The sequence below is a fragment of the Meriones unguiculatus genome, chromosome 7, assembly GCF_030254825.1.
Source record: "Meriones unguiculatus strain TT.TT164.6M chromosome 7, Bangor_MerUng_6.1, whole genome shotgun sequence".
Lineage (NCBI taxonomy): Eukaryota > Metazoa > Chordata > Mammalia > Rodentia > Muridae > Meriones > Meriones unguiculatus.
In genome coordinates, this window is record NC_083355.1 from 110,559,526 (window position 1) to 110,585,854 (window position 26,329).

General features: G+C 44.8%; 2 protein-coding genes across 8 annotated transcripts in view; both read left to right on the forward strand.

Annotated features, from left to right (window-relative positions):
• The window catches only part of Ak7 (adenylate kinase 7), a 63,151-nt gene extending 46,779 nt beyond the window's left edge, over window positions 1-16,372 (forward strand). The window contains exons 14-18 of the mRNA XM_021649418.2: window positions 2,927-2,995; window positions 6,936-7,133; window positions 10,247-10,467; window positions 14,019-14,177; window positions 15,724-16,372. Coding sequence (XP_021505093.1) covers window positions 2,927-2,995; window positions 6,936-7,133; window positions 10,247-10,467; window positions 14,019-14,177; window positions 15,724-15,762 — 686 coding nt within the window. The 3' untranslated portion in view covers window positions 15,763-16,372. The remainder of the gene's footprint in view (window positions 1-2,926; window positions 2,996-6,935; window positions 7,134-10,246; window positions 10,468-14,018; window positions 14,178-15,723) is intronic.
• Window positions 16,373-19,225: 2,853 nt separating this feature from the next.
• Papola (poly(A) polymerase alpha) overlaps window positions 19,226-26,329 on the forward strand; it is a 53,328-nt gene continuing 46,224 nt past the window's right edge. For 3 of the 7 annotated variants that reach the window (XM_060388133.1, XM_060388132.1, XM_060388134.1), the window contains exons 1-3: window positions 19,229-19,454; window positions 24,305-24,470; window positions 24,961-25,010. In XM_060388133.1, coding sequence (XP_060244116.1) covers window positions 19,447-19,454; window positions 24,305-24,470; window positions 24,961-25,010 — 224 coding nt within the window. In that variant the 5' untranslated portion in view covers window positions 19,229-19,446. Of the gene's footprint in view, window positions 19,455-24,304; window positions 24,471-24,960; window positions 25,011-26,329 lie in introns of all 7 variants that reach the window. The other 4 variants (XM_021649424.2, XM_021649426.2, XM_060388135.1 and 1 more) reach the window with 3 other exon arrangements.

Sequence of the window (26,329 nt, forward strand, 5' to 3'; positions counted from 1 at the left end):
GAGAACGGCCTGCAGGAGTAGGTTTTCTCTTCCCATCAAGTAAGTTCTGGGGACTGAATTTGGGAAGTGGAGCTTAGTAGCAAGCTCCTTTACCTGCAGAGCCATCTCTGTAACTCCTTGTATTTTGTTTTATTGTAGCACAAACACTGACCCACAAGACCTACCCTCTTAGCTGGGCATGTTGGCAGACAGCTTTAATTCCAGCACTCAGGAGGTAGGGGCAGGTGGATCTCTGAGTTTGAGGCCATCCTGGTGCTCTACAGAGTAAGCTTTAAGTTACACAGAGAAACCCTGTCTTGAAACCCACCCACCATCTAAAAATATCTACACTTTAAAAAAAAAACAACTTTTTATTGATTCTTTGTGAGTTTCACATCATGCACCCCAGTCCCATTTATCTTCTCATCCCTCATATCTGCCCTTTACCCTTGCAACCTCTCCCCTCAATAAAACACAGACACACACACACACACACACACACAAAATCAACAACAAACAAAGCATAGAAAACATCTCATTATGGAAGCTGTAGTATGTTACACTATGTCCCACAGTATACCCCTCTGTCCACATATCTTCACTTGCAAATGTTCATTGCAATGAGTCATTGGACTGGTTCAAGATCTCTGGCTTCTGTGACACAATCAATATTGAATCCTTACCAGACCTCCTCCTTGTTATCTTTTTGTTGTCCTGTGTAATGGAGATCCTGCACCTTTGAATCAGCCCTTTTCTACATTCCAACTAGTTGCAGATATAGATTTTGGAATGGGCCGATTCAGAGCCCTGGATCTGGGCCTGAGTGGTAGCTGAGCTGGCTCTCCCTTATCACCACCAAGGTAAGCTCTCTAGCACTACTCTGGCTAGACCACCCAGCACAGGGTCAGCTCTTCTGCTCTCATACCCTTGAGGCAGCTTACCAGCACCCATACCTCTAGAGCCAGCTCCATTTTGCTGCCCAGTCAAGGTGCAGGGCCCTCTCTCCCAAGTGCTACAGCCTGTGAGGGGCTGGGCCAGCTCTTCTGCTCTCATACTCTTGAGGCTGGCTCACGCTCACCCTTGCTTTCCCCATCAGGGCCAGGTCCAATGTGTTGCCCAGGTGAGGGGCAGGACTAGCTCTCCCAGTCTTATGCCCTTGGGGCCAGGTCTCCCAACTACTACAGGTGAAGATCTACCTTCTTAATGCTGTACCCTGTACCCTTTTATCTGCTTGTCTTTTGGTATAAGCTAGATCCTCTGCACACTAGCCAGGATGACAAGCTAGCAGAGAGTACATTACTCAAATTATATATGACATGGGAGCTTGGGCTCCTGTGACAAAAGGACTTCAACCCCAGCGTCCCAAGATCTAGATGTGACTCCTCCCATATTTGGTCAGTGTAAAAATAGTCCACAGGTGATGGATTACAGCTCCACTGTCCTCTGCTTCTGCTATCCATGTAGTCCAAGACGGTAACCTCAGCCCACCAGTACAGTGCTTATACCTGCATCTCTAACCCCATGCTACTCTTCCTTGCAGGTGTAGTGACTTCAGGTGTTATTCTTCACGATAGACATTGGTTTTTATTTTATTTTGTTTCGTTTGCTTGCTTTTACTTTTTTTGAGACAGGATCTCACGTAGGCCAGGCTAGCCTCAAACTCACTGTATACAGAGGGTGACCTTGAACTTCTGACCCTTCTGCTTCTACCTCCCAGGTACTAGGATTACATGCTATTTGACTCACCCATTGGTTAGAAAGTATCCTTCTCCCTCTACCCCTAGTCCCAGGCAATCACCGTGCCACAATTTTTTTTAACTTTTATTAATTATACTTTATTTACTTTGTATCCCCCCATAAACCCTTCCCTCCTCCCCTCCTAATCCCACTTTCCCTCCCCCTTCTTCACAAATGCCCCTCCCCAAGTCCACTGATAAGGGAGGTCCCCCTCTCCTTTCTTCTGATCTTAGCCTATCAGGTCTCATCAGGAGTGGCTGCATTGTCATCTTCTGTGGCCTGGTAAGACTGCTCCCCACTCAAGGGGAGGTGATCAAAGAGCAGGCCAATCAGTTTACGTGCCACAGTTTTATTCTGTGAATTTGAGTGTTTCAGGCCCCTCCTATATGGGGAATTACATACTGCTTATTCTCTTGTGACTAGAACATTTTATTTAGCACAGTGTCCTCAGGTTGGTCCATGTGGTTGGCCTTCCTTATTTAAGGTGGAATAGTAGTCTATTGTCTACACATACCACATTTCCTTTACACATTTGTCTGTAAACGGGTATTAGCGTTATGATATGACTTCCAAGCTCAATCTGTTTATGCTGGTCTCCATTAATGATTGTTAGTTAAAACACGCTGTTCTGGTGAGACAGCTCAGTCCATAATGTGCTTGTCATGCCACAAAAGCACGAGGACCTAGGGTTGATGCCTAGCATCCAGCTGGGAAAGTTGGACTGTGCCTATAACCTTGACACTGGAGGTGCACAGAACCCTGGCACGTGATGGTCAGCCAGTCTAGCCAAATCCGTGAGTACTAGGCTTCATGAAAGACCTTTCCCCCCAAATAAGGTAAGGGTGATGGAAGAAGACCCCTCTATAGACCCTAGGCCTCCACATATGTGTGCACACAGCAACACACATGTATACACACGTATAAACATGTACACACACATACACACAATATGACAACTGAAGCCAGGTCTGCATGGCATATACCTGTAATCTCAGTTCAGGAGAGGAAGAGGCAGGACGTTTGAAAGTTTAAGGCTAGCCTAAGCTCCATAATGAGAGGCTGAGGCAGGAGAATTGCTGTGAACTCAAGTCCACCTGTCTCAAAAAGCCAAAAAAGTTTATTCTAATTAAAAAAAATAGTACTTGAACTTTTACTGTGACCCCCAGGACTACAGAAGAAGCATAACCACATACATTTTTTGTTTTACTAGAGGAAGATGAAGAGGAAGAAGAAGAAATCAGAGGCAAAATGTTTCCCTTTGATAAATTAATTATACCTGGTAAGTTGAAACTATTTCTCCAAGGTCTCATGCATGTGTGCATGTGTATATGTGTGTGTGTGGATGTGTGGATGTGCAGGCATGCACATGGACAAACATGCCTATGAGAATAGAAGTCAACTTTTGGTGTCACTTTTGTAAGTCAAGGTCTCTTACCAAACCTGGCGCTTGCCAATTCTGCTCTGTCTCCATCTCACAGTACTTCTGAGCAGAGGGCACCACACTGGTCTTTTCGCCTGGGATCTGGGGATTGAACTCAGGCTCTCATGCTTGTCAGCAAGTGTTTTACTCACAGAGTTATCTCCGCCTCTCCAAGGACACGCTTAAGGGAATGCTATTCAATCTCTTTTATACCATACAATCTTTTATTTTATTTTGTTTTGTCCTTTCAAGACAGGGTTTCTCTGTGTAACAGCCCTGGCTGTTCTGGAACTTGCTTTGTAAACCAGGCTAACCTCAAACTCACAGAGATCCGCTTGTCTCTGCCTCCAGAGTGCTGGGATTAAAAGCATGCCCCACCATGTCTGGCAACAATCTTTAAAAGTTTAATAAATTAGATGCATTTTTAGAAAGCACAGAAATATCTGCTCAAGCACAAACTCAGAAATTAGAGAATGTGTCAGGGATGAGTATCAGAGATATTAGATCTCCTGAGAGCATCGCTTCAGTTCCTGCTGCCCTGTCACCAGACACAAGGCTGCCTGCCTGCCTGCCTGCGGGTGCTCTGGCTTCTGGGTGAGCTCGGGGCCAGGAGGGGCTGGGCCTGCGCCAGCAGCTCCTTCCCCACTGGGTAGCTGCCTCTAGAGGTTAGTCGGTCTTGTCAGAAGACCCTAAGCTCCTGGAGTAGGGTGGGCCTTGGTGAAGCTTCCCCTTAACACCAGCACAGTGAACTCCATCTTGGGTTTTCCTGGAAGCTTCGCGCTGTTCTGGCAGTGAATTAGTGACAGTGAACTAGGCAGCTGGGCACAAAGCAGGCATTTCGGTGACCTTTGTATGAGCTTTGAAGACCTTCTTTAGGGGACGAGGATGGCTCCATGGGCAGAACACATGTTGCACAAACATGATGGCTTGAGCAGAAGACACCCTCACAAAAAAGCCAACCCTAGAGAGAGAGAGAAAAAAAAGGATCCCAGGAACATGCTGGCTGGCTGTCTCTGAATAGGTGAGCTCCAGGCTCAGTAAGGGAACCTATCTCAAAAAATAGACAGAGAAGGTTTACAAAAATGGCTCAACAGTTAAGAACATTTGCTGCTCTTCCAGAGGACAGGAATTCAGTCTCTGCCCCAAAGCCACATGACCTACAACTGTTTGTGCTACTAGCTCCAGGGCATCCAATGCCTCCGGCTTCTGTGGGCACAGTACTCATGCTGTACCCAAGTGCAGACACACACAAACAATAAAAATAGTAACAACATTAAAAATAAGACACACAGGAATTAACAAGGAAGACATAGACACTGACCTCTCATCTACACATACACACACACCTCCTAGATCCCCTGCTTTTTTAGGTGGCTTGTGAAATATATGTCTATAAGGAATAATTGGAAGTTCCTAGGATCAACACAAGAACAGCTATTTTTACCAACTCTGGTCAAGGTTTGTTTTTTTCCAAGACAGGGTTTCTCTGTGTAGCCTTGGCTGTCCTTGACTCGCTTTAGAGACCAGGCTGGCCTCAGACTCACAGAGATCTACCTGCCTCTGCCTCCTTGAGTGCTGGGATTACAGGCATGCACCAGCACGCCCAGCTTCTAGTCAAGGTTGTAACTAAAAAGGGCCATCTCCTTGGTCCTTCAGGAACAAAGGTCAGGGCTGTATTCATCCCTCTGTTCTGCCCAGTTCGTGAACCCCAAAAGACCAGGAATAAATAGACTCCGCTGTAAATACATGAGGTTCTTTTTATTATAAATCATTACAAGCTGCAGCTTGGGCTCACACCGCCCACTGCCCAAGCGGTGAGAGCCTAGAGCCCCGTGCTTAGGTTAGTTGGATGATTTAAAGATTCTGGTCCCTCCCAGCATGCCCAAGGCAGGGGCAATTCCTGCCTGGCAAGCATCTATTGGTCAAAATGCTACATTTTTAATTGATTGGCTATAGGAAGGTCCCCAAACCATTAATGATCTGGTGTCCCTCCCTAGGGGGATGGGCCAGTTTCTTAGCAACTGTATCTCTATTGAGTGGGGAAAGAATGCAGTAAGGCGGGTTCTTTCCCTCAGGGCATTGCTGGACCTCTCCCAGCTAGTTTCAGGCCTTAAATATTAATAATAGCTGCTAATTTTTAATCTTTTGGTCTCTCACCTCCTCTTACACCAGGAGCAGTTGATAGAGAAGTTTCTAGAAGTACCTAGATAATTGTCATCTTCAAGGAAGAATTTATTTTTTTTAAAAGATTTACTTTCTTTTTAGTGACACCTATGTATGTATGTATGTTTATGTGTGGGTATGTGCACATGTGTTCAGGGACCTTCATAGCCCAGGAGCGTAGATCCCAGGATCTGGAGATATAGGTAGTTTTGAGCTGCCCAGTATGGGTGCTTGGAACTAAACTCTGGAACTGGAACTGTGCTCCTCTGGAAGAGCAGCAAGTACTGTTTGTTTTGTTTTTTGAGACAGGATGTCTCTATGGATCCTGGCTGCCCTGTAACTTAAAATGTAGACCAAGATGGACTTGAACTCACAGATCTGCCTGCATTGGCCTCCCCAGCACTGGAATTAAAGGTGTGCCCAGGTTTCAACAAGCATTCTTAACTGCTGAGTCACCTCTCTAGTTTGGGCTTGAGTGTTGTGGGCTCTGAAACCACTGGCAGACATGTGAAATGCTTAAGAGGTTTTCTCAGCCATCTCTTGCATGTCCACAAACATTTTAGAAAAAGAAAGAATGAAGTTAATTGCTTTACAAACCAGGGCTGCCTGGTTTAGGATTGTGAAATGCTTCTAAGGAGTTCATTTTTGCAAATTCCATGCTATCACCCAGGCAACTGGATAAAATTCAGTTCAAAATGCGTCAAGCACTGAACGTAATGAAACCTCACTGAGGGTGGAGAAATGGCTCAGCAGTTAAAAACTGGTGATGGTTTAAGAATGTTCCCCCACAGACTCATGCTGTTTGAATACTTGGTCCCAAGTTGGTGGCACTATTTAAAAGCAGGCTTTACGAGTTTAAAGACTCATGTCATTTGTAATTTGCTGTCTCTGTCTGCTTCCTGCTTGTGGTTTAAGATGGGAGCTCTTGGCTTGCTGTTCCAGCCGCGTACCTGCTGTTTCTCCATGCTAGAGATGGACTCTTATCTCTCTGGAACTATAAGCGCAAAGAAGCCCTTCCTGCCATGAGTTGCCTTGGTCATGGTGTTTTACCACAGCAGCAGAAAGTAACTAATACAGAGTTCTTGCTGCTCTTTCAGAGGATCGAAGTTTGGTTCCTAGCACCCACTTTGCATTGCTCACTCCAGCTCTAGCGGAGCCAGGGCTCACCTAGGGCCTCTTTGATGGCATACGTACACACTGGCACATACACAACTAAAAGTAAAAATAATAAATCTTGAAAACAGCAAAAAAAGGAAGTTCCACCAAAACCTTATTGAACCTCCCCTATCCTGTGGGGGCGTCTTTCCCACAATATGTCATATTCAGGGGTGAAAGCCTAGAGATGTGACAGTCACAGGGTTATTAGAGATTTTCTACTCCTCAGTGTCCGCTGCTTTTATAGGAAGAGAGGGAGGAAGGAAGAGAGCAAAGAAAACAGATGCTGCAATGTTCTGTTTGGGCTTCAATTCTCTGGAGTGGTGAAGTCTGCTTGTTTTTCTCCTCTAGGAAAGGTGATAAGAAGGCCAACCTGACAGGCCTTTTGCAGCAACATGAGGTTCCCGGTGACATCTTGGTTAGGTGTGGCCATCCAACCCTGCTGTGCTGTGCTGACCCCAGGGTTTTTCCTTCTCCCCAGAATTCGTGTGTGGTCTGGACGCCTCTGACGATTTCCTGAAGGAGCGGGTGATGAACCTCCCTGAAAGTGTTGTGGCGGGAACTCACTACAGCCAGGACCGATTCCTCCGGGCTCTCAGCAACTACCGGGACGTCAATACAGAAGATGAAACGGTCTTTAACTACTTTGACGAGATTGAAATTCACCCAATACACATCGGTATGAAGTGACCTCCAAGACCCCAGCGAACCCGAACCCTGCTGCCTTGTGGGACTAGGATTGTAGGGCTGAGGGAGGATAGGGTGTAAAGCGTGACTGATAGAACTCAGGAAGACCCAGGATCAACAGAGCAGCCCTCCAGGACAGCCGTTATGTCTTGGGGGGCGGGGGTAGGCTGTTGGGATGTTATTATTATACAGACTGAATGTGAAAATGGTCTATACCTGAAAAGAAGCATGTGTTTGCTGCTGTCTGCTGTGAGCATTCTCCCAGGTTCCCTGGGCAGGGTTCTGTGCCTGCTGCCTTGTCAAGCACTGGTGCTCAGCAAAGACCTCTCATGGCCTTGAAGTTTGCTCAGCTTACCCATAACTACCCCAAAACAGGAACTGTCTTTTCTGTACTCTTCTTCACTTCCTATAAAAGCTTATCAGAGCTTAACTGGAAGGAAGCACCTAGGAAGTAATGCACTTTAGGTTCCTCTTTCTCCTCATCTCCAGATTCCAAAGCGCAGAGCAATCTGGTCTCCCTTGACTTGGTGAAGCCCTGAGTGGCCTCTGGCTTTCTGGATCTTGATATGTCTTCTGGGGTTGAGGAGTGAGGAAGGAAGGGTGTGTTCTGCCTCACAGTTTGAGGGGACAGCCCACCCCCCTGTGCTGCCTGTTTTCCGCTCTGGATAGTGATTGGGGTTTGCCTCCATTTACAGGTGTTTTTGCAAGTCAGGTACATTTTACATGTGAGGGCTCCTCACCTCCACATAGGGACATTTGTACTTAATTAGAGAACTATGGAAGAGTGGTAAATTTCAGAAAAATGGTCACTGTTATCTTTCCAGAAAGTCTCCAAGAAAATTTATAGAAAGACCAGGAAGGCCTGAGGGAGTGACATTAACGACAGAAAGGACAGGAGGAATGAAAGGGCAGCCATTGTGTACCCACCTCCTACCCTGTCCCAACTGTGGGATTTGGCTTCTTCTCCATGCCTACAACAGGGAGATGACATAAAAGCAAAGGAAGAGATACACCCAGGTGAAGAGTGCATCAAAGCCAGAAATGTAGGGCCTCAAGAGGGTCTGAACAGACCCTAAGAAGATGGAGTCAGTCAATCAATCCCTCTCTCTCTCTTCCCCATCTTCCCCTTCCCCCTCTATCTCTAGACATCACTCTCTCCCACTGTTTCCCAGATCTTTTCTCTCTTTGGATCTTGAACCTCTTTAGACCAGCATGCTTTCTGTGCTCTCAGGCCACCCTACTAGGGTCTGACAGTTTCCAAGTTTCACGGTGAGCTATGTTCAGAGCTGGGCTAGACTCTGTCCCCATCCCACACACTCTTAGCAGGGCAACTCGGTCTAGGTTGATTAGGTGTCTGAAGCTGCTCCCCATGAGCAAGCACGGTCTCCACAAACAGAGCCCTTTCAGAACGTTTTCCAGCACTAGTGACACGAAGGTTGTCATTACTCCGGAGACTCAGGGAGAAGTACAGTGTAGTGTGGACAGAGCACTGGGCATCTGGGCAATTAAATGTCAGAGGTCAGGTGTGAAGAGGTGGCAGATAAAAGTCTTTGCTTGCTTTTTTTAAAGAAATAATTTATTTAATTTTTATGTTATGTGCATTAGTGTGAAGGTGTCAGATCCCTTGGAATTTGTGTTACAGACAGTTGTGAGCTGCCATGTGGGTGCTGGGAATTGAACCTGGGTCCTTTGGAAGAGCAGACAGTGCTCTTAACCACTGAGCCATCTCTCCAGCCCTTTGCTTGCTTTTTCAATATTTGTTGTTGTTTTCTTTGTTTTAGGAATTAAACCAGGACTTATGACTGCTAGCGAAATGTTTCATTGAGGTATACTGCTGGTCCTTTTAATGGCTTAGTTCTTCACATCCAGGTCACAAGTTCAAAGCCACCCTGCACTACATCCAGACTATGTCTCAAAAATAACACAAACCAAGCCAGGTAGTGGTGATATCTGCCTTTAATCTCAGTACTTGGGAGGCAGAGGCAGGCAGATCTCTGAGTTTGAGAATAGCCTGGCCTACAGAGTGAGTTCCAGAACAGCCAGGGCTACAAAAAGAAACTCTGTCTCAAAAAAAGTAGTAAAATAAAATAAAATCTGGAAGAGAGAGATCTTAACTGTAGATACCGCCAACATTCTCTGTAGACACAGTCTAAGAACCTGGGGAGCACTCTGACCTTGACACTGATGTTCGTCAGACTTCCTGGAGTCTGACCTTCACCGTAGTCCAGTGAGTTAACTGAAGCAGTAGTTTATCATAAAGTGAACATGGGAATCCAGCTGTGGAAGTTACACTTTAATCTAGGACCTTCTTATGCCCTTTGCAGGCATTTGCACACTCATGAACATATCCCCCATCTCACATACATAACTGAAAATAAAATAAATATGAAAACAAAGGGAAATGGTCCATCTGATAGCAGCATACAGCCTGTACAGCCGGTATATGAGCAGTGAATGGGCACGGTGGCCTACCTATAGTTCCAGCAGTGGAGCAAACAGGCTAGCTACCCTGGTCATTATCAGTGAGCTCTGGGTTAAACTGAGAGACCACACCTTGATTAATAAGGTGGTGAGCAATTAAGGAAGACACCTGACGTCAACCTCAGGCTTCCACATGTATGTGCACACATGTATATGTGCACCTACAACATATGTGTGCCCACACATATGGAAACATGCAAACATATACACATACCATGCACACACACAAACAAATTCAGACTATAGTAGTCCATTCCTGTGTTCATCCACTAAGATCGATGATGACTTCCAGAACTCAGAGGGGCCATAGGTATCCTCCAGCACTTAGGAGAACAGAAGCCTAGTGTACATAGCAAATTCCAGTTTTCTTAAGGCCATAGAGAGTTATCTTGTTGCAGACAGACAGAAAAAGAACTGTGAGAGATAAGCCCAAATCCTCCCATTTCTGATTCTCAGACTCCATTGTGGTAACTGCCCTTGAAAAATGAAAGCCTGAGCCTCACTGCCAAGTGGAAAATGCAACATTGATGTGATCATTTCTCTCTCACATTGTAGAGAGTGCTGTTCTAATTATAGACATGTCTCAGCTCTATGTGTAGATCTTCTCTCTTCTGGTATTTAAAGATGTAGGAAAACTTGAAGATGCTCATAACAGACTTGCCATCAAACAACTCATCAAAGAGATTGGGGAGCCTCGGAATTATGGCTTAACAGATGAAGAAAAGGCAGAATTGGAGAAGAGAGCTGCAGAGGAACGCCTGGCCAAGGAAGCTGCTGAGAGAGCAGAACTGGAACACAAGGAGGCTGTGGAGATGGCAGAGAGGATAGCCCGCTGGGAGGAGTGGGTGAGTGCAAGACTGTGAGAGTGGGGTTAACTCACTTAGGCCAGCACAGACATGCTCCAGACAGCTTTCCTTGTTACATGTGCTATTTCAAGAAGGCGTCCATGATGTTTTACTTGGTATCAATAAGCAGCCATTGCCATTAGTGTTCATAATATGGGGTACAGATGGCTCGGAGAGTAAAAATCATCAGCTGCTCTTCTGGAGCAACCTGGTGTGAGTCCCAGCACCCATACAAAGGCTCACAACCATCTGTGGTTCCTGATGCCCTCTCCTGGCCTCGGTGGGCACTGTACACAATGCGGTGCACATATATTCATGCAGGCAAACACATAAAATTACAAATAAAATTATTAGAAGCATATTACTGTATACATGAATGTGTTAACACTGTATTGTGAGATGACCTTGTGATTTGATTCTCCTTCGTCTGTCCATCTGTCTAACTTAGGTGGGCAGCCTCACTCTATTTACTCCTCAGGGCATGAAATCCAGTGCTTCTGCTTCCAAAATTAGCACTCCAGTCTGGCTTGCCACTCAGTAAATACTGAGGAATAAAGTGTGTTGGGGGCAAGCTTTTATGCACACACCTTCGGTGACCAGGACACCTGTGTGTCATCACAGAGGCCAGTGACACAGACAGGAATTTAATAATTTCTATTTTATTTTTATATGTATGGGTGTTTTGCCTGCATGTATGTCTGGGTACTGTGTGCAGAGTATTTGCAGAGGCCAGAAGAGGGAGTTACAGATGGTTGTGAGCCACCATGTGAGTGCTGGGAATCAAACCAGGTCCCGCAGAAGAGCAACCAGTGGCTCTTAACCACTGATCCATCTTTCCAGCTCCAGGAATTGCATCTTTAGGTCATGCTTTATTCAAAGAACTGGAAATCTGAGAAGGCAGCAGGTTAAAATCTTTAAAAGTGTGCTGATAGACTCAGAAGGGGGAAATATGTACTGTATAAACCTAGTACCCTGAGACCTTGGTCCAATCTGAGAACCCATGAGAAATAGCTCCCAGGGTAAAGACAGAGATGGGTGGGAGGGGGTGAGACCGCCTTACATGTTATGTTCAACCAGCAAATTATATAGAGTAGGGAAAACTCCAAAAGCATTCTGTCTCTTTGGAGCTCAGTTGTGCCCTTCTGGTCAGATGGACAGACACATTTCTGGGATGTATAGGTCTGTGCCTCTCTTGCTGCCACTCCTTGTGCCATCTGCTCATTCTATAGATGGTTTGGCTCTGACTTCGTGAAACACTGAGTCCAGCTAGTGGCTGCAGGTGTCAACCTTATGCTCTGACAGAGCCATCAGCCCTGGAGACAGAAGATGGCTAACCCAGAACAAACAAATCATTAATACTGTGTATGTGCTTATGGTGGTTTGAATACCCACCAGGCTCATATATTTGCATGCCTAGTCCACAGTTGATAAACTGGGGAGGATTAGGAGTTACATCCTTGTTGGAGTAGGTATGTCCTTGTTAGAGGAAGTGAGTCATTGTTGGTGGGTTTCAAAAATTCATGCCAGGCACAGTGTCTCTCTTCCTTCTGCTTGTAGATTAGGATATAAAGCTCTCAGCTACTGCTCCAGCACCATGCCTGTGTGTTTGCCACCCTCATGATCATGGATGACCCTTTGAAACTATAAGCAAGCTCTCAATTAAGCACTTGCTTTTATGAGAGTTGCTTTGGTCATGGTGTCCCTTTGCAACATTATAACAATAACAGCTATTAATAACACATACATATAAATGTTGGATGCCAAATATAACCATTTGGGCCAATTATAATGGGACTTTATTGAACTGCCAGCTCCCAATAATGACACAGACTTTTTAAAATTTTATTTTTAAATTTATAACAATTTATTCACTTTGTATCCCAGCTATAGCTCCCTCCTTCGTCCCTTCCTTTGTCCCCTCCCAAACCTTCCTCCCTCTTCTCCTCCCATGCCCCTTCCCTAGTCCACTGATAAGGGAGGTCCTCCTCCCCTTTCATCTGACCCTAGCCTATCAGGTCTCATCAGGACTGTCTGCATTGTCTTCCTCTGTGGCCTTGTAAGGCTGCCCCACCCCACCCCCGGTGATCAAAGAGCCAGCCGCTGAGTTCACGTCAGAGACAGCCCTGACACAGAGACTTTTTATATTTATTATGAAAGCTGGCCTTAGCTTAGGCTTGTTCCCCAACTAGCTCTTAACTTAAATTAACTTGTGTATTAATCTATATTCTACCACGTGGCCCATTACTTCTCAATCTTAGTCCTGGCACTGCTTCTTTCTCTGTGTCTGGCTGGCGACTCTTTCCACCTGATTCTTTCCCAGAGTTCCTATTCTGCCCAGAAGTTCTGCCTTCCTCCCTTGCCTTTGCTATAGGCTCTTCAGCTCTTTATTAAACCAATCAGAAGGTGAGTGAAGTGTATGTTTACAAAACATTGAAACAGATGATGCTTAATAATACCAAAGTCTGTCTGTACTAAGCTCTCTGCTGGTACAGAAATTAGCAGTTGAATATACAAAGACAATCTTTTCACAGTGCACAAAAAGATAACCCCAACACATATGTAAAAGTTTCCACTGTAGTATGCAAGTGTGTCTTTGTAACACTGGGCACAAGAGTGCCCTGGTTCTTCTATTGCCCCCCTGTTCTTTATGACTTTGATGGACTGATGAATTGCAACAGCCTAATGTTTGCTGAGCCAAATTAGACATAGTTGACATTTTCATACTTATTTCTAAACTGTCTCTGTGCAAGGCTGTATTGGTTACTTTTCTATTGCTGTGACAAAACACCATGACCAAGTCAACTTAAAGAAGGAAGGGTTTATTTAGGCTCATGGTTCCAGAGGGATACTGTCTTACTTGGTGCTTATATATTGCTGTGATAAAACTCCATGACTGAGAAGAAAGTTTATTTCAAGCTTACAGTTCCAAATCATAGTCCATCAAAGGAACTCAAGACAGGCATTGGAGGCAGCAACTGATGCAGAAACCATTGAGGAGTCCCGCTCACTGGCTTACTCCTATGGTTTGCTCAACCTACTTTCTTATAGCACACAGGACCACCTGCCTGGGGTGGCACTGGCCAAAGGGTGCTGGGCCTTCCCACATCACTAATCAAACAAGAAAATGAAACACAGGCCAATCTGGTGGGGGCATGGTCTCAATTGAAGGTCCCTACTCTGAAATGAGAAAGAAGGGTTGGGGAAGGGGATGAAGAAATTTACAAATTATGTTTCAAAATGCCCCAATGAAACCTAACACTTTGTATATGAACAACAACACAGGAAACTTTGTATAAACTTTTAAAAGCCATAGGAATAAACATGTAAAAAACAGAGCCAAAGGAAAGTTAGTTAGCTCAAGGTTGGCTTCCTCAGTGCACTGGCTGTTGTCATAACACTATTCCACCCTTTGCTGCTAACTGGAAATGCCACAGTGACATTGTTTAGCAGGGTCCAGCCCTAATGCCCTGTGGGGCCAGCAGTGTCAAGTGCTGTCATGCTCTTCCTCTTCTGACTATGCATCGCTCCCTGCCTATGTGCTGTGTCCTTAGAATAAACGGCTAGAGGAAGTGAAGAGAGAGGAGAGGGAGCTGCTGGAGGCTCAGTCCATCCCCTTAAGGAACTACCTGATGACCTACGTGATGCCCACGCTGATGCGGGGCCTCAACGAGTGCTGCAAGGTGAGACCTGAAGACCCCGTGGACTTTCTGGTAAGATTTCTCTAAAACAATGTTTTTAAAGTGTCATTTCTTTTATGTGTGTGGTTGTTTTGTTTGCATGTATCTATGTACACTATGTGTGTGCATTGGCTACGGAGGCCAGAAACAGGGTGCTGGAGTTCCTGAAACTGGAGTTTCAGATGGTTGTGAGCACATGTGTTGGGGGTGAGATTCACACCCAGGTCCTCTGCAAGAGAAACAAGTGCTCTTAGCTGCCAAGTCATCTTTTTGGCCTCAAGATTTCATTTTTTAAAAATATCAAGTTGAAAATGAAGTGTGACTGACATTTAATAGAAGGCTGGTTGAGTTTGAGAAATGCACACCTCGTTGCTTAGGAAATAGCTTCTTCTCCGTTCATGGTTTACACTAAGATTTCCTTTTCCTCTTTTGAGTGTCCTTTTATAAAAATAAATACATATTTTAAATATAGTCTTTGGGAACTTTACATATACATACAATTCTGATCCTACTTTTGCCTAATGCCCTGTGGGGACAGCCTCAGGCTCCTTCCCACACCCCCTTCCAACTTGATGTCCTTTGTTTGTTTGTCTGAATAACCCACTGAGTCTGACTAGTGCTTTCCTATGGATATGGGCAACCACGGTGGACTGCACCCCTAAAAAAAACAGACTGTTCATCCTCTAGCAGCGATCAACTGTCAGCAGTTTTTCAGCTGGAGGTGGGAGCTCAGGTGCCATTCTCCCATCCATGGTCTTTTGCGATTGTTATGAAAGGTGTACTGGATGGTTTTGTGTCGACTTGACACTAGAATCATCAGAGAAAGAGCCTCAGTTGAGGAAACGCCTTCATAAGATCCAGCTATAAGGCATTTTTTTTTCTCAATTAGTGATCAATCAGGGAGGGCCCAGCCCACGGTGGGTGGTGTCATCCCTGGGCTGTTGGCGCTGGGACATAAGAAGGCAGGCTGAGCAAGCCATGTAAGCAGCACCCTCCTGGACTCTGTATCAGCTCCTGTTTCCAGATTCCTGCCCTGCTTGAGATCCTGTCCTGACTTCCTTTGGTGATGAACAGCATTGTGGAAGTGTAAGCCAAAGAAACCCTTTCCTCCCCAACTTGCTTTTTGTTCACTGGAGTTTTGTTGCAGCTATAGAAGCCTTAAGACAGAAGGAGAGAACATATACTCTTTAAAATCATAAACACTGATAACACAAATCCATAGCAGTAAATGTCTGGTAAATTGCTGACTTATGGCTAAGAAGATGGCTCACTGGGTAAAGCACTCGCTACTCAAGAGAACTTGAGTTCAAATGTCCAGGAACTAGATAAAGCTAGAAACTATAGCCCGTGTTTGTAATCCCAGTACTCCTATGGTGAGATGGAAGGCAGGGACAGCAGAGTTCCCAGAAGCTTACAGCTCAGCTAGCTTGATGTACACAGTAGCCAACAACAAAGGGCCTAAGACAAGGTGTGAAAGGTAAGACGTGACACCTGAGATTGTCTTCTGTTTGCCACATGTACACACACACACACACAGACTTAAAATATTAAAAAATAAATTGTTTTCGTTTTATTGTAGGCGGAGTATCTTTTCAAGAACAATCCTGAAATGAAGTAAAAAATTCATCAATGTTGGGTCACAGAACTTCAGAGGAAGGGCTCAAGTTAAATTAGTAATTTGAAAAATTGCCTTTAAAAATGCCTTTTTAGGTTTCCTTTGGGTCAGAATGAGTGAGGGGGGAATCTTAATAAAGTAGAATCATTAAAAAACTACATTGTGGGTTAGAGAGATGGCTCAGCAGTTAAGAGCAGTAGCTGCTCTTCCAGAGGCCTTGGGTTCAATTCCTAGCACCTACATGGCAGCTCACAACTGCCTGTAACTCCTGTTCCAGAGGATCTGACACCCTCACACAGACATTCACGTAGGCAAAACATCAATGCAAATAAAGATTTTAAAATATCTTTAGAAAAGTGGCAACGAGTGACCACTACTTAATTGAGACAATATTTGGAAAGATAAGGCATACTCGGACAGCACAGAAATTAGCGGTTTAATGTTATTCTTATGTCAATTATAACTCTGCAATAGCACATTTGTAGTAACTTAAATTACAACATGAAGTTGTGTATGTGTAATTGTAACGTGTTGGTTAGTGATTTGACATAATTTGTTATGGATCCAGCAGTGTCAGAAATGAAATAAATTAGAATGGCTACTGTTTGTTGTATCCCAGAACATTAACTGTGATTGGTTCCTGCAAGATTGCTCTTAAGCTCAGGGCCAGGACTCTAGCCACTGTGTCAGACAACTGACTTGTTTGTGGTGGGAAAGGCATGGGTCAAGGTAAGTAATACTACCCCTTATAATTACAAATTGCTGAATATGCACTACAAATTAATTTCTCAGAATAGTCATAATCCCCCAACCCCACTTAAAAAAAGCTGGTAAAATTTCTAGCATTGTCCTGAGAAGAAACTGGTTTCTTTTATTGGTTAAGTGAGAGACCAAAGAATTAAAAATTCATTTTTTTGTATTGGTTTAAAGTTTAAAGCACAAGCTTGAACAAAGGCCAGCCAGGTGGAAACATGTCCAGCCACCTGTGGGGAGGAACCAGCCTTACTGCATTCTTTTCCTGCCCACCAGAGATACAGTTGCTAGGAAACTGGCCCAGATAGACCCTCTCCCCTAGGACAGCCAAAAAGGGAAGCCAGACCGTTAATGGTTTGGGGGCCTTCCTATAGCCAGTCAGATCAAAATGCAACATCCCCTTTTGTGTTTCAACCAATAGACACTTGCCAGGCACGAATTAACCTGCTTTGGGCGCACTGGGAGGGACTGGAATCTTTAAATCAACCACCTACCCTGAGCAATGAGGCTCTACTCTCAACTGCTGCAACAGTGAGGGTATGAGCCCAAGCTCTAGCTTGTAATAGAAAGATCCTCATGTGTTTTGTAATGGACTCCTGGTGGTCTTTCGGGGTCTCATGAATTGGGCATAACATACTTAGAAACTCACCAGGATTCCTAAGACCTCCCAGGACTCCCAAGCCCAAGGATCCGAACCCCAGGTAAGCGCTTCTGTCTTGACCAAGTTCTGTGTTTCTGTTCTGTCATTCTGTGTATTTTTGAGATCTCCAGGTGGCACACAGTGGGTGGCCAGGGAGCAGTCGCACAGATGGTACACTAGCCCACACGCTGGCAGACCGAGGCCCAGACACACCCCATGTTGTGCCTGATTTGTGAAACTCCAAAAGACCACCAGGAGTTGAGTCCGTTGCAAAACACACGAGGATCTTCTTATTACAAGCCATAGCTTGGGCCCATACCTTCACCGACACAGTGGTGGGTGAGAGAGAGAGAGAGAGAATTTAAATAACATGTCTGGCAGTGGTGTCTGTGCACAACTTTGATTCCAGCACTGAGGAGGCAGACAGATCTCTGTGAGTGCAATAGCCAAAGTAGGTCCTGCCCAAGAAAGCAGAAACTAAGAGTCTTTGCTAAAATCCTAAGGGTAGTTGTTGCTCTTGCTCGTTTGGTAGCGTGCTTGCCTGACACATATAAAACCTGGAGTTCCATCCCAGTGATGGCATCTAAGGGTGTAGGACTAGGTTCAATTATTGGGCCAATCATTAATGTAAAGGCAGGAAAGAAGTGAGTGGAAATCTATGGGGAGCCACCAAAGGATATCAGGGATATTGGGGACCTTCTTGGGGTTCTTAATCTCATCGATAAAAGAATGTAAGAAAAGGCTCAAATGGAAGCTTGAAGAATTGAGTTTAAGGAGAAAATCTCCAGCACAGGCAAGCTGTAAATCTTAGTTGCCAGGAGAAGGGGGGAAAGCCATGCCATCTGAGATAAGCCAGCATGGAGGTCAGCCAACTAGAGGCAGATAGACACGTGGTGGGGAGGGAGCTTTATAGAAAGAGTAAGAAAGCCCTAAAAAACTCTGGCTGAAAAGAAAAGGAATATTTGAGCCTGTCTAATGATGACACAAAATGGCGAACATACCCCACCAAACCTCATGCGGCTCATAAGCAGTGTGCCGGGGGGTAGAAATTTTAGGAAGGAAACATACATTATCTTAAGATGAACCCATCATACCAGGGATGACTCTTACTTCCTGAGGGTGGTCCCGTAATCAGGACCTTGACCTGCCCAATTAGATTAACTCTTAAGAGGCAAGACAAAGCCATATTCACACCTAGAAGTATATTCCAATCTATCACATAAAACCAGTAGTGGTAGTGCACACTTGTTATCCCAACACTGAGGAGGAGGCAGAAGGATCAGAAACTAAGGGCTAGCTAGCTACACGGGACCCTGTCTTATAAAAAAACAAAACAAGCCGGGCATGTTGGCGCACACCTTTGATTCCAGCACTCTGGGAGGTAGAGACAGGAGGATCTCTGTGAGTTCAAGGCCAGCCTGGTCTACAAAGGGAGTCCAGGACAGCCAAGGCTACACAGAGAAACTCTGTTTTGAAAAACAAAACAAAACCAAAATAAAATAAAATAAAACTCCACCAAAATCCTAATGGTTACTGTTTTACTAAATTATTGCCTTGGTCTAGAATCGCCCGTCCTGGGCTCAGTGGGCATCAGAAGCACACCTTTGGGCAACAAAGATGCAGAGGGCCACCGACAGGGGAGAGGATCTACAGCCACACTTCTAGGTCAGGCTCTGTGCTGGGTACTAACACACTTAGGGCTCACAACGCTCTTTAGTAAGCAGTGCTCTCACAAAGCGGTGGGGCGGCGGGCAACAAACACCCCACTGTTCCCCCTCTGTCCGGGGCATCCCCAAGCCTGGACTGCACCGCACGTGGCGCCCGCTTGGACCGCGCCCCCTTCTCATCGCTGTCAGGGCCGCGTCACTCACATTCGCCGAGACAGCGTAGCCACGGAAAGGCAATACTGCCAGTCACTCGGAGCCTCCCACACCTATCCCACGCACTACCACGAAAGCATGAGATCACCGAGGGAGAGTTCTAGCCCACCTCAAGAACTACATTTCCCGTCGGGCCGTGCGGCGCTGCGGGAGCGACTGCGCAGGCGCGCGCTCGGTGTGCGTGGCGGCGTCAGCGGTTCTAGAACGTTGCTGTGGTAGCGCTCGGGCGCCATGTTAGGACGAAAAGGAAGGAGGAGAAGCGCTTAAAGCGGCGGGGCGCGGGTGCGGGACTGGGTTGGCCCTGGGGCTGAGGCAGGCCCCCGTCCCTCCCGCCTCGGTGGATCATGCCCAGGGCGGCAGCGGCGGCGGCGGTCGCGGGGGGGAAGTGACTGGGCGGTGCCGGCGCCGGAGACGATGCCGTTGTAAGTGATTGGCGTGCTGAGTGAGGCGCACGCCGGCCGGGCCCCGGGGGCGGCGGAGGGGGAGGGGAGGCGCACGGGCGGCCTGGGCCACGGCTTCCGGCTCCCTGGACGTGGGTCCCTGCAAGGTCCCGAAGCAGCACGGCGCCCGGCTCGGAATGGCGGGCCGCGTATTCCCGGCCCGTTCTTGTCCCATTTTTACCGTGGCGCCGACCTGCCCCCGGGTACCCCCACTTCCGCTTCCCGCTTCCGAGCGGGTGAGGAGCCGGGGCCGAGCTGAGGCCGCGCTGGCGGGCCGGGGGCTGCTCCCGAAAGCCGGGCAGCGGGCGTCGCCTTGCCTGCTTTGTTGTGACTAGGCAACCTGGCCTCGGCGCACTTCCTGATCCCTCCAGCCCTCGGGTCGCTGATGTTGTGATTCCGAGGGAAGGCTATGAGGCCTTCTGCTTTCACTGGGTCTACTTTACACACTTTACCGTGATTCTTCTTTAATTCTTTTATCCCCCCCCCCTTTTTTTTTTCTAAGAAAGATACTTGGGAGCCTCTTGTTGGGATTCAAAAGTAGACAAGGGCATACATATCTTGGTATGACTGTTTTTCTTCCATAACAGGAGAGGCAGTTAATTTGGGCACAGCCTCAATGGGAAATCTCTGGGATTGTATTTAATAACTTAAAAATGGATTTCATGGGCTATTCTTTCTCATACCCTAGCCTCACTCAACCCTGATGTTTTTCTTCAGTGACATGTGAGATGTATTTCTGTAATGATAACATTTGTTAGGCTTAATTAATGTAGTTGTAAAATTCGCAGAGTTCCCTATAACTCATTCTTCACGGAACGAGAGGAAAGAAGCACGAGAACAGAGTCTATAAGGATATTTGGCATTTTTTAGTGGGATTCAGATAAATGTGAATGGTTGGTGTGATGTAACCTTGTAATAGCTCAGGTTGACTGCTCTGATATATTAGTAGTTTAAAAAAAAATGGATGCACACCCTAAAAGGAAGACTTCAGATTAGAAATAATGTAAAGTAGCTTGTGTCTGGAAGCTGTCCTGTCTTAACCCAGAGCGTGCCGGGACTCTTAAACAATACAGGGAAACCACAGCCTGCCTAACTCAGGAGGACAGGCCTTCCTCCTAATTAATTTGCTTTTTGAGGGCCCTATAACTGCTAAGCGCACATCTCCATGGCATACCATGTTTTTTTCTGTTTTGTTGTCACTTGCCATTGATTTCGTGCCTTTGATTGAGTTGTGATTTCCTAGATATTTTGTGTTTGATAGCCAGTGTGGTTTTTGGTATGCCTGTCAAATTTGGACATAAAAGTTGGGATTGGATCATAGATGTGTCAGGAGAATGAATGGTCAGAATGAATTGAATCATTGCATAACGTTGTGCTCAAGGCTGTATATTTTGTCTAAACCTTGTGTATAATTGCATTTATATTTTGGAAAAAGCTGGTATTTTTTGACTGCCGTAGGGGTGAAAAATTATAGAGGAAACAAAAGCTTTTTAAAAACACTTGAAAATTCTGGAAGTCCATTAAGAGTTTCTCACCCAAGTGCTGTTGACATCAAAGCACATGTGGTCTAGGGTTTTTCATAGTACCTCTGACCTGCTTAGTGGGTCCAGCAGATTTAACCCAGTAACTTCTGACAGTTGCAGACACATAGATGTCTTCAGACTTTTCCAGTTGTACTCTTAGGTGCATGGTTTTTTGGTTTAAGAACCACTGCAGTAATGCAAAGCATATATTAATTTGGACATTTTATTCTATTCTTGCCATATGATAGTGGCCAAATCGTTATTTGTACCAGTATCAGTGACTTAGCATCTATGCTACACTCTCAGATTGTTGTTGAAGTTGTTGGAAGAGATAGTGAGAATTAGAAGACAGTGTGGTTCTCTTAAGTGTATAAGGGGCTTTTACCAGGAAGAGAGTGGGAGGACTGAAGTCAAAGGTAGATACAAGGTGGCTATGGCTTAGTGTGGTCTGCTGGTGCAGGAGAAAAGGTACTGGGCCATTTTAAAAGGGTTGAGAACCTCTGTTGATTTTGTCTTGACATTTGCACTGATAGGTGTGAAGGCAGTGGTGAGGAATGCTGCCTGAGCCTTAGGAATCTATGGTGCCACTCTTGTGGAAGTGTGCAGGGTGATGCACGGCTATAATCACAGCACTGGAAGTGGAGGAGGTTTTCAGGCGTGAGTGCAGCTTAAAGTATATAATAAGTTAAGACCCTGTCTCAAGACAGCAGATAGATAGTGCTTTATCTGTTATTAGCGTTACAATGTAGGCTTTTTTGTGTTTTGATTTTTACAAAATAGTGGGCTTCACTGTGATGTTTTCACACAAGTGTATAATGTCCTTCTGTCACATTTGCCCCTTCTCCATCTCTTGTCTGCTTTCTCCTCTGTCATATCCCATCACCCCCACCCCAGGTAAAGAGTCCTTTCCTCTTCTTCCTCTGCCTCCTCCTCTTCCTCCTCTTCTTTCTCTTCTTCTTCCTTTTCCTCCTCTTTTCAGACAGTGGCTGGCTGGCCTTGAACTCAGATTTGCCTACCTCTGCCTCAGGAGTGCTGGGATTAAAGATGTGACCCACCTCTTCTTTCTTTCTTTCTTTCTTTCTTTCTTTCTTTCTTTCTTTCTTTCTTCTTTTTCTTTCTCCTCCCTTCCTCCTTTCTTTCTCTCTTTCTCTTTTTCCTTCCCTCCCTCCCTCTCTCCCTCTTCTTGCCCTCCCTCCCCCACTTCTCTCTGCCTGCCTGTCTGTCTGCCTTTCTTTCTCTTTTTTTCCTCTCTCACTCTCACTCTCTTTCTTTCTTTTTTGAGACAGGGTTTTGCTATCATCCAGGCTGGCTTCTAACTTGTGCTTCTCCTGTCTCAGCCTTTTAATGCTAGAATTATGGTACCTTTTAGAGCTGGGTGGAAAAGTTCTGCTTAATGCCAGCTTTAGCTGGGAGTATGTGGTTCAGTGGAGGCCCTGAGCAGAAATTGCCTGGCAGGAATGAAGTCCAGGGTTCCATCCCCAGTTATGCAGAGAAAAATGCTAATTTTATAAAAGCTTGACCCTTCAGATTGTCTTGTGGTAGTAGAATGGAGAATGGAAATTTTGAGGAAGAGCACTTTGTGTGGATTGACTTAAAAATGATATTGTTTTCACGGAACTGGTGATACTTATGTTGCCTATTTGTCAGACACTTAAACTTGAGAATAAGTAAGGCTGTCACCTCAAGGAAAACAACTTGGCAGTATTTGTTGTGGCCAGTAAATAGAGCTTTAAGCATGAATCCAGGCTTTGGAAAGCTTGTTTCTGCTGTTGGGTCTGCTTCCCACAGTACAGATGCGTTGTGTAAGATTGCTTATACCAGGGTGCTTTAAGACCTGTTAATTCTTGGAAGATATGTGTAATTCAATGAACCCTCATTTTGTAAATTAGGAAAAGGATATGGTGCTAGGTTATATTTGTATGCATCAGTCAAAACGATTTATTGAAGTGGATGAAATGCAGAAGCTGACAGGAGAATCCAGCCTTATTTATTTAGCTAGAATTGACATTTGCTGAAATGGACCCCATTTTTGAATTCAATATTTTGATTAGACTGACATGCTAGCAAGTGCCAGTAATCTTCCTGTCTCATAGTACTGGGGTTATAGGCTAATGTAACCATTCTCGGCCTTTTTTTTCTTATTCCATTGACTGATTGTTTTTGTTTGTTTGTTTGTTGTTTTTGTTTTTTTCCTTTTCTGGGCAGGGTTTCTCTGTGTGGCCTTGGCTGTCCTGCACTCTGCTTTATAGACTAGGCTGGCCTGGAACTCACAGTGATCTGCCTGCCTCTAACTCACTGTGTGCTAGGATTGAAGACCTGTGCCACCATGCCCAACCATGAGAAAGGGTTTTTTTGTAAAGTCTTCTATTTCATTGGTATCTTATGCTAAAGGTTTCTTGTTATAAACAAATGCATCAGTTCTCAGCAATACTTCTTAGTGTAGTAAACTTTGGTGGCTAGAACCCATAAAAAGTGTTAGGATGGGGACTGGGTGGTGGTGCACGCCTAAAATCCCAGCACTTGGGAGGCAGAGGCAGGCGATTTCTATAACTTCAAGGTCTACAGGGTTCTAGGACAACCAAGGCTACACAGAACAAACCTGTCTCAGAAAAACCAAAGCAAAGCAAAGCAAAACAAAACAAAACAAAAAACCTAAATAGAACAACACAATAAAACCAAAGCAGTATTAAAGAATAAAAACAGACTAATTGAAGGAGGGGGGGGACACTATTAAAGAAAAAGTATTAGGTAATCTTTGGAAAAATAGTTTCCTAGTTGGAAAACACATGTATGTGTGGGTGAGAGTGCATACATCTTTGCACATTCCTGGAGAGGCCAGAGATTGTCACTGAATGTCTTTGTCTATTGTGCTCTACTTTTTTTTTTTTGTTTGTTTTTTGTTTTGAGCCAGGTCTCTCTGGACCTGGGGTCCATTCAGCTACCTACACTGGCTGGCCAGTGAGTTCCAGGGATCCTCCTATGCCTCTTCCCTTTCCCAAAGGGCTAGGATTACAGAGCTGGAGTTCACTTTGTATGGGTATGGGTGTGCCTAGGTGGGGTGTATGTGCTAGGGATCTGAACTCAGATCTTCATGACTGTGTCCAGCACTTAACTGAGGACAAATCTCCCTATCTCCAAAATGCTGATTATGGCTTTTGGAGTGCTGTCTTCTATAAACACACTTAGGAGCATACTTGAACACCACCATATTTACTTGCAAAAAATGTCTTCTGGCTTGATAACAATTAAATTTTTTGGTTTCAGCAAAGCATTTATTTCTTCTTTCCTTCCTTCTTTTCTTTCTTTTAGAGACAGGGTTTCTCTGTGTAGCCTTGGCTGTCCTGGAACTCCCTCTGTAGACCAAACTGGTCTTGAGTTTACAAAGATCCACCTGCTCTGTCTCCCAAGTGCTGGGATTAAAGGCATGTGCCACCACACCCCCACCACACCCAGCCAGCAAAACATTTCATACTTGGTAAGTCAACTTTATGTTAACAGTACACTTAAATTTAACCTTCATTTTGCCTCTAGGCAAGTTTTAAACAAGAACATTTGGATGCTTACCTACTAATTTTTTTTGTGCTTTTAATACTGTATGTTCACTATCCACAACAGCTTTTAACTAATTGTACAATATCAGCTCATAGTGTACAAAGCAGTGACATAGGACAAAGCAGTGACATAGCTGTATTAGTTTCTGTCCTGGTTAGTTAGGTTTTTTGTTGTTGTTTTTTTGTCTATTTGACACAAGCTGAAGTTATCAGGGAAACAGCTTCAATTGAGAAAATTAATCAGATTGCCTGTAGGCAAGTCCTTAGGGCCTTGCTTAATGATTGATATGGGAATGCCCCGCCCACTGGGGGCAGTACCATATTTGACCAGGTGGTCCTGTGTTCTATAAGAAAGCAGACTAAGCAAGTGAGTAAGCATTGTTCCTCGATGGCTTCTGCTTTTCCTGATTTCAGGCTCCTGCCTTGAATTCCTGCCCTGACTTCTTCGTGATGGACTCTAAACTGTAAGCTGAAATAAAACTTTTCTTTCTCCAAGTTACTTTTGGTCATGGTGTTTTATAACAGCTGACAGAAACCTAACTAAGCTAGATCCTTTTAAAATTGGTTAAATTGGAGCTCAAAAGTAGCCCTTAATACTTTTTTAAACATTGTTTACTTTTGTGAATGGGTTGATTGTTGTGTGTATGTATGTCAGTAGAGTGTATGCCACAGGGGGCATGTGAAGGTCAGAGAAGAACTTGCAAGTTCTTTCCCATGTGTCCTGTGTATTGACTTAGGTTATTGTAAGGCCTTGGTGACAGGTGCCTTTACCTATTGAACTATCTTGCCAGCCTGATGCTTGATAATTTTAAAGGTGCTGATTTGTAGGTTGGTACATAAATGAATTCTGGATTCCATACCGTATTTTTATTGTTTAGTATTTTATTTCATTTTGTGTTGGGAATCATGTTTGGTGTCCCGGTTGTGTGTGTGTATGTGTTTATAAGAAGTTGGTTGAGATAGGGACATGTTATGCATTGTAGCCTGTCTGCAAACTGGCATTTCTCCTGTATGTCTTATCCTTTTCCTTGCTGAGATCACAGATGTGCACCATTATTCCAAGTCTGTGTATTTTAAAACTTAGCATTTGGGCAGGTGAGTGAGATGGCTCAGAAGATAAAGTACATCCAAGTTCAATCAGTGGAACCCAAGTAAAGGTTGAAAGAGCTAATCAACTCCATACAGTATTTTTTTTTTTGCCATATGTGAGCAATGACATGCTCAGATCACATACACATAAAATAATAGTAATATAAGAAAAAAGCTTAAATCATGGTTTTCTTTCTTCCCTCCAGTTTTTTGTTTGTTTGTTTGTTGTTGAGACAGGTTTTTTCTGTATCCCTGGCTATGCTTTACTCACTGTGTAGACCAGAGAACTGTCTGTCTCTGCCTTCTGAGTGCTGGGATTAAAGGCGTGTACTGCCGTGCCTGACCCCTCCCCCAATTTTTCTAGATGGAGTTTCTCTGTGTAGCCCAGCTGTCTTGATCTGTAGACCAGGTTGGCCTTGAACTTACAGAAGAGATCCATCTACATCTGCTGGGATCAAGGGGTCACACCACCATGCCTGGCTTGATTTGCTTTCCTTTTAGATTATACCCATAGGGCATTTTATATTTTATGATAGTTTTTACAGTTTTGTGGTTAAGAAATAGGCTGATTATAAGAAACATTTATTTATTTATTTGTTTATTTAATGGTAGTGTTCATGTATCCCAGGCTGGCCTTAAATTCCTGATCCTTTTGTGTAAACCTCTCAGTGCTGGGATTACAGGCAGAGTTACG